Consider the following 15,710-nt stretch of genomic DNA (forward strand, 5'->3'; position numbering starts at 1 on the left):
TTCTGGTGATGGTAATGGGTATTGATGTGATTCAAGGCAGTTGTTAAGACCAGTCGAGAAATCAGCACATATGCGTACGTTTCCGTTTGTTTTTTTCACAACAACTATAGGTGCTGCCCATGCGGAGAAGTTTATTGGTGAAATGACCTTTAATTCTTGGAGTCTTTTGAATTCATCTTCAACTAGTTGTTGTACCGCATATGCAACTGAACGCTTTGGCCTAAATACTGGCTGAACGTTTGGTTTCGTTGTGATTACCGCTTTTGTTTTAGTGCATAACCCCATTTTGTCATCGAACACATCTGAAAAAAGAAGTTTCAGGTGAGTATCTTGATTCGGATATGAACACAATTCAATACTATCCTGATTCTGACGAATATTATTACAAATAGAATTTATTGACATATTACATAGCTTCAATTCTTGTATCCAATCTAAACCCATTACGTTGAGATTTTGTATAGGAGTAACAAAACAAATTAAACTTTGCTGTTGATTTCGATATTGTACGTTGCATTCAAATTTTGCTGACAATGGTAGCTCATCTGTTGCGCTGCGTGCTGTATGTTCTGATTCGCTAACATTATCGGCTTTGATTTTTTTGAAATTGTCTTCAGAAATTATTGTTATATCTGATGCTGTATCAAGTTGCAAATTTAATGGTGTGCCATTAATTTTGACTAATATGTATTTGAATTTAAATTGAGTTGACGGCCCTTATCAAGTTTATGGTATTTTTGATTTTCATTTTGAGTTTTTCGATATTAACAATATCCTTCTTTGTGCCCGACAAGTTTGCATCTGTCGCATTTGTGATTTTTTAATGGACAGTGCCGCGAGTAACGAAATTCACTACAAAACCAACAAGGCGTTTTGGGTAAACTTGAAGATTCTTTTGACTTGCCAATATTTTTGAATTGATTATCAGTTTTATGGTTATTGACACGTAAACGATTTACCTGTGCATTGTTTCCTATGAGCATTGTATCGACTTTTAAATTTAGTATCTTTTGGCATTCTGTTGATAAGGTCTCCAACGTGACTTTCGTGCTTTCATTTTCCAATTTATTTAACATTTTTGTGCGTAATTCAAATTCTTATGGTGACTTTAACCCCATAATGAATATTAGGCACTTAAATTGATCTGTGGTTAAATCATTCAGTTTGAATAATTCACACTGCTTATTAATTATGCTCGCATATGTAACGAAATCTTGTGTGGGCTGCTTTGTCATCTGTAAGCAATTGAATCTAGTATTGAATAGTGACATCTGACTTCTAAAAAGTTTTTTGAGTTTTTCTATTGTGTCTTTAAAAGTAAAATCACTACTATGATTTGATAGAATATAATTGACGTATTTATTATGAACAATGGTGTTCAATTTACGTAAAAGCAATCGTGTTTTTGCGGCATCATCCAATTTTGCAGCATCGACTAGAAACAGGTCTTCGTACCGCATGTACCAAGTGTCAAAAGTAATGTTATTTTCTAGATCGTGACAAAATTCTGTGATGTTTGATGCAAGTGCTTCAATTATGAATTCTGCTTCTGTTGGCTTGGATGTGGACGATGAATGCTCCGCCACTTCTGATTTTCCTTCTTTAAACAATTTTGCGATAAGATTTTGCATTGCAAGATTGTCTTGATGATTTTGATTCGGAATTTGTTTCAGAATATCCGCAAGTTGCTCTGCCATCTCGCTATATTTTTACACTTTAAAAGTTTTCCTCGTCGCCACTGTTATATTTCTTTGTTCAGAAACTTTTATTTTATTTATTCAATTATACGTTCTCAATTACAATTACTTAAATCTCTATATTTTTTGTTAAAAATGTGCACGCGTTTCCTTACTATCTTTTTTACATAAAAACAGCTGATCACCTTAGTGATGCCATCTCGTTACGATTATTGATTTTATATCATAACAGTTATAATAATAATGGTTTGTCGTTTCCACTATTCTCTTGAGAAGTTTCACTCTATTGCCCTAATCTAATTTCACTCTATCGTTGTAACAATTTTGTTGTCACATGGACACAATTATAAAAAATCTGAGAGAAGTACTGTCAATTTTAAAAAATGCAAAGAAATCAAGTAGTAGAGGGTATGCTAGGCAGACTATTGAAAACAAATTAGTTACGTTAGAAAATCTAAAAAGTGAGGTCAATTCACTATATGTAACCTCAAAGTTAGAAGAAACAGCTATACTAAAAGAAAATTTTCTGTATAACTATAACAAAACAAAACTTTACCTAATAAAAATGTCCACTTCAGAAGACAATACTAGCAACACAGACTCAGCTAGCAGTAATAACTCTTCTGCAATCTCTAATCAGACAGGTAATTCAATCATGTCTACTCATGTAGGACTTAACGTCGAGTATGTAGAAATATACATACAAACTTTTACAGGAAAACAGGAAAATCTGAGTTCGTTCTTACACAAGATAAATACTAACGACAAAAAACTACGTACTGAAGACCAAAATCAATTTTTAGAATATTTGGTTGAGTGTAAAATTCACCACAATGTTCGTGCTAGGGTTTCACCTATAGGTTACCCTAATTCTTTAAAAGAACTAGTAGAAAAATTGAATTTGAACTATATTCCCACACTATCAGTTCCCCAAATACTACAAAGAATACCCGATCTGAAACAAGGTTATAACCAACCTATTAGAGAGTTTGGGTATAAGATGTCTAACTTGCTGGCTAATTTAAATACAGCAACCTTGTTAAAGAAAAATACAAATAAAAACTCTTTGGAAGGGGAGATAATTATAAAATGCAATGAGGAACATGCATTTTTAGCATATAAAAAAGGTTTAAATGCACAGTACTCTCAAACAGTACAAGCTGCTCAACCTAAAACATATGAGGAAGCTAGGACGTTTGTCGAAAACTTGATTCTACCAGAGAACAAGCAACAAGTCCTATATACACAACGTAGTCATTATACTCAACAACGTTTACAGCATGATTAAAGACCCCAATATCGAGTAAATAATAGGTCATACGGTAATAGAGATGCAGGCTCAAATAACCGAAGATACAACAATGGCCCTAGAAGTAATAATAATGGTTACAGCCGTAATCAACAGAGAAACAATCGCGGCAGCCATCATAGAGACTACAACATGAGGGTCAATAATGGTCAGAGGAACTCAAATACAAATTTTAGACGGATAAACGTGGCAGCCATGCAGGAAAACTACAGGCGACCGGAGGGAAACATGGAGAATTCCCCTCTGGTATAAAGAAAATCCATAACCTAAATAAAAATATCTCCAATTACATAAACATCTTCTGTATTAATTTAAATATCCATGTGAATCTACGTATTGATACTGGACCAGATATCTCTATAATAAAAGACAAATTTAACTTGATGTACGACCCCAACACTGCATGTAAATTAATAGGTATAACAGATAATTATAAGTCATCTTTAGGCATCTCGACAATAGAAATGGATTTTGAAGGACAATTAGTAAAACATGAATTTTCTGTAGTGGAAGAAGATTTCCCTATCGAACTTGACGGTATAATTGGAAGAGACTTCTCAACGAAATACTTTTGTAATATAGACTATTACACCTTTTCTTTCACAATCACGATTAATAGTCAACAAATAATAATACCTATTCAATATAAACCAATAATATTATCTGCTAGAACAGAGAACATATTACCTATAGATATACAATTTAAAGAAGATACGCTACTGATTTCGAAAGATATCGATAAAGGTGTCTTCATAGCAAATACTATAGTGCCAGCCAAAGGAAACTGTCACATATGAATACTTAACATAATACAAACGAACATGTGTCACTCTCAATAAATTGAATATTGAAAGTCATCCTTTAAGCCATTATAACTACAGCAACAATAGACCTATATCAATGTATGATAATGGTAGATTTCAAAAAGTTCTAGATAAATTACAATTTAATAATAAACAAACTTGTGATAGTAAGACACTTATATCACTAATAAAAAAATACCAACATATATTTCATTTAGAAGGCGAGCCTTTAACTTACAACAATTTCTATTCAGAACACATATCTACCACAGACAATGTGCCCATTTACATTAAGAATTACAGACTACCCCATACCCACAACTACGATATCAAGTTACAAGTTAACAATCTTTTAAATGATGATATCATTCAACCGTCAAAAAGTCCATATACATAATTCTCCAATACTACTGGTACCCAAGAAATCAACTGACGACAACAAAAAATGGCGTCTAGTGATTGGTTACAGAAAACTCAACGATAAAATAATTAACGATAAATTTCCGGTAACACGCCTTGAGGACATATTAGACAGACATGGAAGAGCTAGATACTTCTCTACTCTAGATATGACTAATTCATTCCACCAGATACCAATAGATAAGGTATCTCGCCAAAAAACAGCATTCTCAACGACGGATGGCCACTATGAGTTTAAAAGACTCCCGTTTGGATTAAAAATTAGCTCAAATAGCTTCTAACGGATGTTAACTTTAGCGTTAACAGGCCTCGACAATGAAGCATTTTGGTATGTAGACGACATTATTGTCTTTGGCAATAGTCTGAAACATCACAATTTAAATTTAAAAAAAGTATTTCAGAGATTAAGCGAATATAATCTCAAATTGAATCCAGAAAAATGTAACTTCTTAAAACATGAAGTCACATACCTAGGACATCTAATAACAGAGCAAGGTATCAAGACGGATCCACTAAAACACAAAGTGATACAAGAATATCCAAAACCAACAAACGTTGACGAGGTGAGACGATATGTTGCTTTCTGCAATTATTATAGACGTTTCATAAAAGATTTTGCATTGATTGCAAAACCACTAAATCTTCTACTCAAGAAGAACCAAAAATTTCTATGGGCCAAAGAATGCGACAATCCAATCCATTCGATACACTCAAGACTATACTAATAAGTCCCCCTGTTTTAAGATATGCAGATTTCAACAAACCCTTTCTAATAACAACTGGCGCTTCCGACTTTGCACTTGGAGCGGTACTATCACAAGGTGAAATCGGTTCAGATTTGCCAAAATGCTACGCAAGCAAAGCCCTACTAAAACATGATCTGAATAAACCGGTCATTGAAAAGGAACTTCTTGCGATACATTGGGCAATAAACTATTTTCGACCATATGTATATGCAAACATTTCTATGTAATAACCGATCACACACCTTTAATATCTCTATTCGTACATAAGAATCCTTCATCAAAGATGACAAGGATTCGGGTAGATTTAACTGATTATGATTTTGAAATTATTTATAAAAAAGGAAAAATAAATAATAACGCTGATGCCTTATCTAGAATCAAAATAGATTCTAATATACTACAATCACTAATACCAATAAAAGATGACATGACCGCAACACGTAAATTATCCAATCCGGTAGAAGAAGAAATAATAAGTAAATTGAATAACGAAGCTTGAGTATGTATAACTACTCGAAGCAAATAAAAATGCGCAAACACAAAAACAACTAATACGGATATGAAATTGAATACAAGATCCACTGAGCCTGATCAACTCTATTGTTGGGACTGTACTTTAATTAGCGACATTCGTGGAGTAAGAAAACTGCAGTTTAATTTAAAAAATAAACAAAGAAATAAGGATGTATCCATATTATATAATGATAAAGAAGTTATAGTGAAATTATGCGAAGTACCTCCGAAGCCGATTTCGATTATGGTGAAGCTTATTACACAAATAGAAAAATTAAATATTTTACAACTAGCGTTAGCAGATGATGATACTATATTTAAATTCATGGATAAAAATGAATTTAAGACGATGATAAATAAGTTGCAACAAAATAATAAAAATAAGAATCGTTATTGTTATACAAAAAGCCGGAATACGTGAAAGATACGATACAAAAATTTAGATTGATAGAGGAATATCATAATAATCCTCTCAGCGATCATATGGGGATTCGTAAAACGATGATAAAACTTAAACAAAGATACACATGGAAGAAAATGAAACAAGTGGTATATAAATATATTACCACTTGTGAAAAATGCTAATAAAACGAACAAATCCGTCACAGTCGAGAAGAATTTCAAATAACTACAACCCCTCATACAACTTTCGAAACAGTACAAATCGACACTGTTGGACCCTTAAGACCAGCGCACGGTTATAGGTACATATTAACTATGCAATGTGAATTAAGTAGATTCATAATTGCATACCGAATGATTAATAAAGATGCTAAATCCATAGCCAAAACATTAGTAGAACAACTCATACTAAAGTTCGGTTCCTTTAGGATTTTAAAATCAGACCGAGGTACAGAATTTTTGAATGATTTGTTAGCTAAAGTTACTGATATTATGGGAATTAAACAAATATTTTCAACCCCATATCATCACGAAACACTTGGTACAGTAGAAAGGAACCATAGAGTTCTAAACGAATACCTACTAAACTTTGCTGATGATAACGACTGAAACTTTTGGTTACCCTACTATACTTTTGCATATAATACTGCCCCCCACTCTGATACAGGTTACACACCACATGAGCTGGTATTTGGTAAGTTACCATTCTTACCAAACAAAAAAATAAATGACACACAAGGTAGATTTAATCTAGATAATTACGCTAACGAACTAAAAGCACGACTCAGGTTATCACTTGAGAATGCAAGAATGTTTAGCCTAGAAGCAAAAGTTAAACGAAAAGAAATATCTAAAAAAGACAGCTACCCAGCAAAACTGAAAATAGGTGATGAAGTATTAGTAAAGACGCATGGTACACGAAAAGGTACAAGTCCGTACTCAGGTCCTTATACAATAACAGGCATATGGTAGATAACAGTAATGTAATGGTTAATATAAACAATGAAATAAAAACTCTATATAAGAACAATACGAAGTTATTTACAAGAAGATGAAAGTAAAAATTTATAACAAAACGATTAGTAATACAACTTTCTCAAGAGAATAATAAAGACAACTTTATATTAACATTTAAACTCAATCAAAAAAATTAAAGTAAAATACTTTAGATATTAGACTATTATTTAATTTGTTTATTTAATAATAATAATCTATATATTACAAAACTGTACTTATCTAATTCAGTAATATAATTAAAAATGTAAGACTAAAATAAATTAATGATGCTATATATAATGATAATCAACTAAATAAAATAAATATATTATATTGTAATGGAAGAATAGATGGCAGGATCGCCATGTAATGGAAGAATCTGGCAGGATCGCCATGTAATGGATGTATGGAATTGTAGACAATATTCAATCAATGTAATGTAATGTATTAGTCCGGTGCGTGTAATTATCCCTGCCTGATACGAGCATTCATCAAAAAAAAACCTACTGATGCAATCAAGAACAAGTTATCAAGCGGCTTGTTACCGCTGGTACCTAGGCCAGTGTTACTTGGCCAGAAGGAGTGAGAATAAAATTGAACAACGCATGTATATCTGCAGTCATAAGTATATATTCTGATTTTATTTAATAATAGTTTGGGTATTTATACATTTTCCTAGATTCTAGCGATCTCAAGACTCCGCCTCTTTATTCCAGACAAAACCTGGAAAAGTATAACCGCAGCCAATCAAAGTGATTGCTGACCTTGCAGAATGCATTGCATAGCAACAACACTGTTTGCTCATTTAGGTCAAACGTCAAAGTTATTATTAGAGTGCATTGACAATATTGCTTGCACATGTCTTTAGCAATATAGGAAATATTACTATTGAAAATATTGTAACATGTGTTCAGCAATTGGAACAGCGTGTGGCAAAATTTTCGTTGGTAATACGAAACTCTTTTGTTTATGTCGCTTTGCTTATGCTTCTTGTACGGTATGCATGAAGTGCAACCAATTCATAAATCTGCTTACTATTATTATTTACGAGTAATGTTAAGTAGCTAAGAAGTAAGTGAGGTAGGTCCACTACACCCTTGCCCTTGAGAAAAACTTATTACGTGAAAAATGAACGGAATAATTTTTTTTGTTTATGGTGAAGTCGTGGAATCGCTTTACATGTTTTCTTTACTTATATTTTTATCTTATATATTTAGTTTAGTATATTTTATATTTTGTTTTGTCTAATGTATCTTATTCGTAACATATTTATACTTATTTATGTATGTTGTATTGAAATGTTATTTAATATCTAAAATAATAAATTTTTTACATATGATTAATCTAAAATACATTATAGACATATTCCTAAGTATTTTTTTAATTGGTTATTATGAAATTCTTTACAATTGTTTCTTATCTTAATAATGGAGTTTGTTCCATTCGTGTTTATAATTTTGTATGGTCCGTGATATGGACTCTGGTGTTTTAGTTTATTTTCATTTTTTACATACACCATATCTCCAATTTCAAAATTAGATTTGTTTATATTTTTATCATATTCTTGTTTTCTTTTTATTTTTACTGTATTTATTAATTTTCTGGCCTTTGAAACTGAATTTTTTAGCCGAATATGCAATTCGTTTGCATAATTTTCAATGTCATAGCATTTGTTTACTTTATTTATATTGTCGCTTGGTAGCGATGGTAATTTACCATATACCAGCTCATAAGGTGAATAACCAGTGTCTATGTGAGGTGTTGTGTTGTATGCGAATGTGTAATATGGTATCCATTTGTGCCATTCGTAATCGTCAGCAAAAGTAAGTAAATATTCGTTTAGTTTTCTGTGGTTTCGTTCTAGTGACCCAATTGTTTGATGATGAAACGGAGTTGAAAATATTTGCTTTGTATTTAGTAATGTGCATACATTGTGCATCAGTTCATTAATAAATTCTGTCCCTCTGTCAGATTTTAATGTTTGTATGAAACCATATTTAAGAATGAGTTGTTCAACTAGTGTAGTTGCAATGGTTTTTGCATCTTTAGTTTCGATTGGATGTGCTATAACGAATTTTGATAAATTGCATTGCATCGTTAATATGTATCTGTAGCCGTTTGAGATACGAAGTGGGCCTACTGTGTCGATTGAGACTGTACTGAATGTTGAAGTTGGTGTGTCTGTCACTACAAGCGGTTCTTTAATATGTTTTATTGTTTTATTCTGTGCGCATTTTGTGCAATTGTTGATAAATTCTTTAACCATTTGCCGCATATTTTTCCATATATATCTTTGCTTTAATTTTAAAATTGTCTTCCTAACACCTAAATGACCTGATATGTTGGAAGTATGGAATTCATCTATTAATTTGTATTTAAGTATCGCACTATTTATTTCTTCTGGAGCTTTATATATTAAAATTCTTATTGGCGCGCTTTCATTTTCTGTGAGCTCATTATATTTATTCTTGAATGCATTCATATTAATATTTTTAAATATATATTCTTGTTCACAAAGGGCTAGCTCCTTTATATGTGAATTGTGCATAGTACTATGTAGTTTCTCCAACATTGAACCTAGTTTCAAAGGGTCATCGCTACATGTAACTTGCACTTCATTATTAATTATTTCAATTGTAGTACTACTTTCTTTATCAATTTTAAATTTTAATTTCTTTAAATTCTTAACGTCATTGAAGGATGTGCATTTCCATATGTGAAGTTGATCAGACTTCTTTGGAGATGTATCTCTAATGCGTTCCGCGGATAATTCATTGTATTCATTTTTCTTATATATTTGCGCTTCTTTATTTTTATTATTTTTACATGCATGCTTAATTTCTTCATTTTTATTTAATTTTGCGGCCTTGCTCCTTGTTAAAATGTTAATTTTTATATTTCCTACGTCATTTTCTGTAGTAGGTATCATTGCTCTCAGTGTATCGCTATCTATTTTGATGCGTGACAGTGCATCTGCGTTTGTATTTATTTTGCCTTGTTTGTAAATAATTTCAAAATCATAATCAGATAAATCTACTCTGATTCTTGTCATTTTGGATGACGGATATTTATGTGTAAATAATGAAACTAGTGGTCTGTGGTCTGTTACCACGATGAATTTTCTACCATAAAGATATGTTCTAAACTGATTGATGCCCCAATGGATGGCTAATAATTCTTTTTCGATTATGGGCTTATTGATATCATGTTTTTGCAGGGCTTTACTTGCATAAGCAATTGGCAAATCATGACCTATTTCGCCTTGTGATAATATTGCTCCTAGGGCAAAGTCAGATGCGTCAGTTGTTAGTATAAATGGTTTGTCGAAATTTGGGTATTGTAAGATTGGTGGGTTTATCAATTTATCTTTTAATGTGTTAAATGCTTTTTCGCATTCTTCCGACCAAATGAATGGTTGTCCCTTTTTTAACAATGTGTTTAAACATTTTGCTATCAGTGCAAAATCCGGTATGAATCGTCTGTAATAATTGCAAAATGCAATAAATCTTCGTGTTTCGTCTGCATTCTTAGGTGTGGGGTAATTGCGTACAGTGTCGCATTTTGCTGGGTCAGTTTTGACACCTTTATCTGTGATTAAATGACCGAGGTAGAGGACTTCTGGTTTTAAAAATTGACATTTACTTGCGTTTAATTTTAGATTATATTTTTTTAGTCTTTCCAAAACTTCTACTAAATTTTTGTTATGATGTTTTATTGAACATCCGAATACGATAATATCGTCTACATAAAGGAAAGCTTCTGATTTTAGTCCGGATAGAGCTATTGTTAGCATGCGTTGAAAGCTATTTGATGAAATTTTTAATCCAAATGGTAATCGTTTGAATTGATAGTGACCGTCTTGTGTGGAGAATGCCGTGAGCGGTCTAGAATCTTTTTCTAATGGAATTTGGTGAAAGGAACTGGTCATGTCTAAAGTTGTAAAATATTTTGCTCTTCCAAGCGTATCTAATATGTCTTCCAGTCTTGTTAGTGGAAATTTGTCGTTGACGATTTTGTCGTTTAACTTTCTATAGTCTACTACTAGTCGCCATTTTTGATTACCGTTTTCATCATTCTTTTTTTGTACTAGGAGTAGTGGTGAGTTATAGGGGCTAACTGATGGTTCGATGATATTGTCTTCAATCAAGTTATTTATTTGTTTTTGGATTTCGTCCTGTTGTGAGTGAGGTAGTCTATAATTTTTTATATAAACAGGTGAACTATCTGTAAGGTTTAGTTTTTGTGTATAGAAAGAATTTATGGACAGTCTTTCGCCTTCAAGATGGAATACTGATTGATATTTTTTGAATATTTCGTGTAGTTCATTTTCTGTCTGTTTGTCTACATTTCCTAGTTTTAATTCTTTTATCAATTTATTGAAACGATTGTTATCATAAATATCTGGTTTTTGATATGCTGTCAAAATTTTTGTGATCTGCTAAATTCTCTGTTATGCATTTTATTTGTTTTATATGCGCTGTATGATTGTTTACGTTCATAATCTTTATGTGGCAATTTCCTTTTGCGGGTGCTATAGAATTAGCTAGGAATACTCCTTGTTCTATTTCCTGATTTAAAATTATGCTATCTTCGTTTATTTTTAAATTTATCGGTACTATAACTTCTGTTCTGGGCGGTATTTCTAAAATTCCATTTGATTGTAACTGTGTATTTATCGTTAATGTATTTTCATTATCGTTAATTATTGCAGTTAATGTGAATGTTTCGTAGTCAATTTTGCATAAATGTTTGATGAGAAAATCTCTGCCTAAAATTCCATCGGTTGAAGTGGGGAAGTCATCTGTGACTAAATGGAAATTAATGCTGGTACTATCTTTGCCTATTACCTCTACATGGTAGGCACCTTGACGTGGTGTAGGGGCTTAGCTACAACTCGGACTATAAATATGAATATTCGCAATCACCTGGCATTTGTCAGACGACTGTGAATTTTTAACGTTTCTAGAACGAGGTGTACAACCAAGATCTACCTTTAGGTAGTTTTGTGTTGTCATGTAGTCTATGTTTTGTTGTTTTATGTAGTTGTGTTTGTTTTATTTTACGTAGTATTTGTAGTAGTAGTAATTTTATGTGTATTAGTAGTAACTTTATGTAGGCTGACTGACGTGGTCCGAATGGCTACTATAACATCTTAGCGTCTCGGGGAGTAGATGAGTCTTTGCATTTTGGTGCTACTCATTAAGTTCGTTAGTCAATCGATCGGCCTTTAATGGAAGTTTAGTTGTTTGTAGGATCGATGACCCCAAAGCAGTTAGGTCATGTCTCTGCTGGTTTTGGGGTCGCCAGCAACTAGGCGGGGTGAAGGAAAACACCCTGGGTTTGATTGAAGATATGAAACAATCTATAGTTTTTGTACCTAGGATGTATGGTGTATGGTGTAGTATGTGTGTATGTATGAATGAGACCCGAACAACCCCCCAATCTACGGTGAAACAGCTATGCCTGTAGGAACTTGGTCACGGGGCTAGTGATGACCTTAATAGCGAACTGCGGATACCAGGCGACCTCCGCTTTCAATTTGCCTTCTGTCGGTAAATGGGCTCTGCCGATGGCGACTTTATACTTCCCTAATACTCGTGGAATATCATATGGATACGTCTAATGAACAAACTAAAGGGGTTGATGCTACCCTTATCGCATCAAACACTACTGCTGTTGGGCAGGGAATTAACAACGACCAGTCGACTGTTGTGTCACAGGTCAGTGAACCTTTTGCAGATGGTGCTGTTGGGCACATCTGCAAAAATATACACGCTGTGGAAAATGTTGTTTTTCCACAGTATACTGATGCTAGCAGCACAGAAACTGAAGGGTCTGATGCTGCCTCTATTGACATTGACGGAGTCAGTCTCTGTTCTCAACAGTCAGGTGCTACTGTTGTCAATGTTTGTATGAAAGGGATCAGTTTACATGACCAGAAGGGTTTTGTGAAACTGAACTCAATGCAGAAGAGGAGGTTAAAGGCTTACATGAGTCAGGGACACTCTAGGGATGTGGCCCTAGACATGGTTTCTAAACTTCCAACTCGTGCGCCAGCTAAAAGGGCTTTATCTGACGACATGGTCATGCCAGCTGGTAAGAAACCAAAACAAAACACCTCGATTCAGGGATCGAGTAAACCCTCTTTCAGCCAAGTAGCCAGTCAGGCCAAGGGGATCAAATTAGGATTTGTTCCTTTTGATTTGGCTAAGTGCCCCCTAAACAGGGAACAGACTGCACAGCTACAGGAGGCTATAATTGAGACTGCCATAGAGTTGGCGTCTGACGAGGTTAAACCAGAATTTGAAGGTTGTTTCCCTCGTACGGGATGGCTCATGAAGGTGTGCACAAATAACCAAACGGCTGAATGGGTCCGTAAAAATGCGGCAGCTATTGCAACAAAGGCTAAACTGGGCGCCAAAGTGGTTGAAGAGTCGGAGTTTCCAAAAACACATCTGGTGCGAGGATACTTCCCACACAGTTGCGATTTTGAAAATACCAAGGTTCTTGCCACAATTGAGGCCCAGAACAGGATTAAAGCAAGCACCTGGAAGGTATTACAGCGGACCGCAGAAGGTTCACTGCACCACATCGTCTTTGCTGTCGACGATGCATCCTGGAACTCACTGGTCCAGAGTGGAGGTAGAATTGCATATCGCTTCAGCCATGTCAAGCTACTGCTTAAAACTAACAGTATGACAAAGGAGGGGCAGCCAGAACAACGGCCTGTGGAACAAAAGGTTCCAAATAAACTCCAGATCACAAGGACGGAGAAACAGAAAGTGGAGCACGTGGTCCCACAATCAACACTTACGTCTATTGTGAATCCAAATGAGGCCCCAACTACTAGTAGAGCCGCCATTCAAAAAAGGCTTTGGATGCGGCCACCTGTGGGTGGAGCATCAACAACTCCAAAAGAGCGCCAGAAGGAAAAAGGGCCACGAAGAGCTCGACTTCAAAAGGAAGTCGAACGCTCTCTCAATAAAACTCAACAAAAATGAGCACCATAGGGGTGTTACAGGCGAACCTGCACCACGCGAAAGGAGCATCGGCTACCTTGTGCAGGACCTTCGCCACAAAAGGACTGGCCATAGCGCTTATCCAGGAGCCATGGACAGTCGGTGGGCATATAAAAGGCCTTCAACATCAATCAAGTAAGTTGATATATAAACGTGACATAGAGTCGCCTAGAACTGCTATACTAGTAAACAAAAATGTTAACTGTATTCCAATTCCAGATTTCATCCAGAGGGACTTGGTGTCGGCCATTTTTGAGATCCCGACGGAGTGCGGAACACGTGAGATCGTGATCGCATCGGCCTACTTTCCAGGCGATGCAGATGAAGCACCACCTGAAGCAGTCACAAACTTGGTAAGTTATTGCAAATCCAATAATTTACAATTTATAATTGGTTGCGACGCAAACGCGCACCATACCTTATGGGGTAGTACTAACATAAATAGAAGAGGGCAAATGCTTTTAGAATACTTTAGTAGTAATAACGTCAGCATATTGAACAATGGTTCTGAACCCACTTTTATTAATGCCATTAGAAGAGAGGTTCTTGACCTTACTCTTTCTAGTCAATTTATCTCCAATTATGTTGTTAATTGGAGGGTCTCAAAGGAGGTTTCTTTATCTGACCACCAACATATTCTTTTTGAACTGCCGGGTCACCTTTTACATAAAAATTTGCCAGCTGCACGTAAGTGTATCAACTGGGAAATCTTTAGACTATCCTTAGCTAGTAAGGAGGACCAGTTACTGAATTCAATCAGTCATATTGATGAACTTGAATTAGCTGCAGATCAAATAAACTCTGTTATCTCTCAGGCGCATGAAGATGCATGTAAGGTTGAACCACGTACATCCAGACGGGATGTGCCATGGTGGAACAAAAGGCTCGAAGAAATGCGCAGGGAGGTTAGGAAGCTTTTTAATTTACCAAAGCGATCAGGGGTGTGGGTCGACTATAAAACATCCTTGACTGCCTACAACAATGAGATTAGAAAATCTAAACGGAAATCATGGAAAACTTTCTGTGACGGTGTTGACAACACTCCGCAAATGGCTCGCCTTCATAAAGTGTTGAGAAAGTCTCTTTCAAATGACATTGGTCTATTGAAAAAGAATGATGGTCTCTACACAGCAAATGGCAGGGAAACTTTACAACATTTACTACATGTGCACTTTCCAGGATCGATCTTATGTGATGCATCCATAGATAGGCGCACGTTAAGTTATGAACAACCAGACAATCGTTTAATGTCGCTATCTGGTATCATTTTTGACATTGATAAAATCAGATGGGCAGTTAATTCTTTCAGTCCTTTCAAGTCACCAGGAAGTGATGGTATCTTCCCGGCACTTATACAAAACGGCATAGACGTTCTTATCAATCCTTTAAAGGTGCTTTTTAGGGCTAGCCTTTGCTGGAAACATATACCTGAAGCTTGGAGAGAAGTGAAAGTGGTATTTATACCAAAAAATGGTAATAGACCAAGTGATGACGCTAAATCGTATAGACCGATTAGTCTCTCATCCTTCCTCCTGAAAACTATGGAAAGACTCATAGATATCTATATTCGTACAGAACTGTCTAAAAGTCAACCTCTTCACAAAACTCAATTCGCTTATTCCAAAGGGAAATCTACCGAATTGGCCTTACATAGCTTGGTCAGTAGAATTGAAAAGGCCCACAAAAACAAAGAAATTGCGCTTTGTGCATTTCTGGATATTGAAGGAGCTTTCGACAATACGAGTTATGGCTCGATCTCGAATGCCTTAACTAATAGAAATGTTGATTTTAATGTTATTTCCTGG

The 15,710-nt window shown here is 34.8% G+C and overlaps 2 protein-coding genes across 6 annotated transcripts in view; both read left to right on the plus strand.

Moving 5' to 3' along the window:
* Window positions 1-15,710, plus strand: part of LOC119682001 (lethal(3)malignant brain tumor-like protein 1) — a 428,722-nt gene that overhangs the window by 204,441 nt on the left and 208,571 nt on the right. The window lies entirely within an intron of this gene.
* LOC119682016 lies at window positions 13,487-14,179 on the plus strand. Its single transcript, XM_038095345.1, has 2 exons — window positions 13,487-14,040; window positions 14,125-14,179. Exons 1-2 carry the CDS (start codon window positions 13,718-13,720, stop codon window positions 14,159-14,161), a joined length of 360 nt encoding a protein of 119 aa, XP_037951273.1. The 5' UTR covers window positions 13,487-13,717; the 3' UTR covers window positions 14,162-14,179.

The sequence above is a fragment of the Teleopsis dalmanni genome, chromosome 2 (assembly GCF_002237135.1).
Source record: "Teleopsis dalmanni isolate 2A chromosome 2, ASM223713v2, whole genome shotgun sequence".
NCBI classification, from domain to species: Eukaryota; Metazoa; Arthropoda; class Insecta; order Diptera; family Diopsidae; genus Teleopsis; species Teleopsis dalmanni.

Bases quoted from the DNA above. Each gene is read 5' to 3' on its own strand.
- LOC119682016 (XM_038095345.1), top strand. From the start codon at position 13,718: ATGAGGCCCCAACTACTAGTAGAGCCGCCATTCAAAAAAGGCTTTGGA. The intron at 14,041-14,124 runs GTAAGTTGATAT...TTCCAATTCCAG, and splicing joins AGGCCTTCAACATCAATCAA to ATTTCATCCAGAGGGACTTG.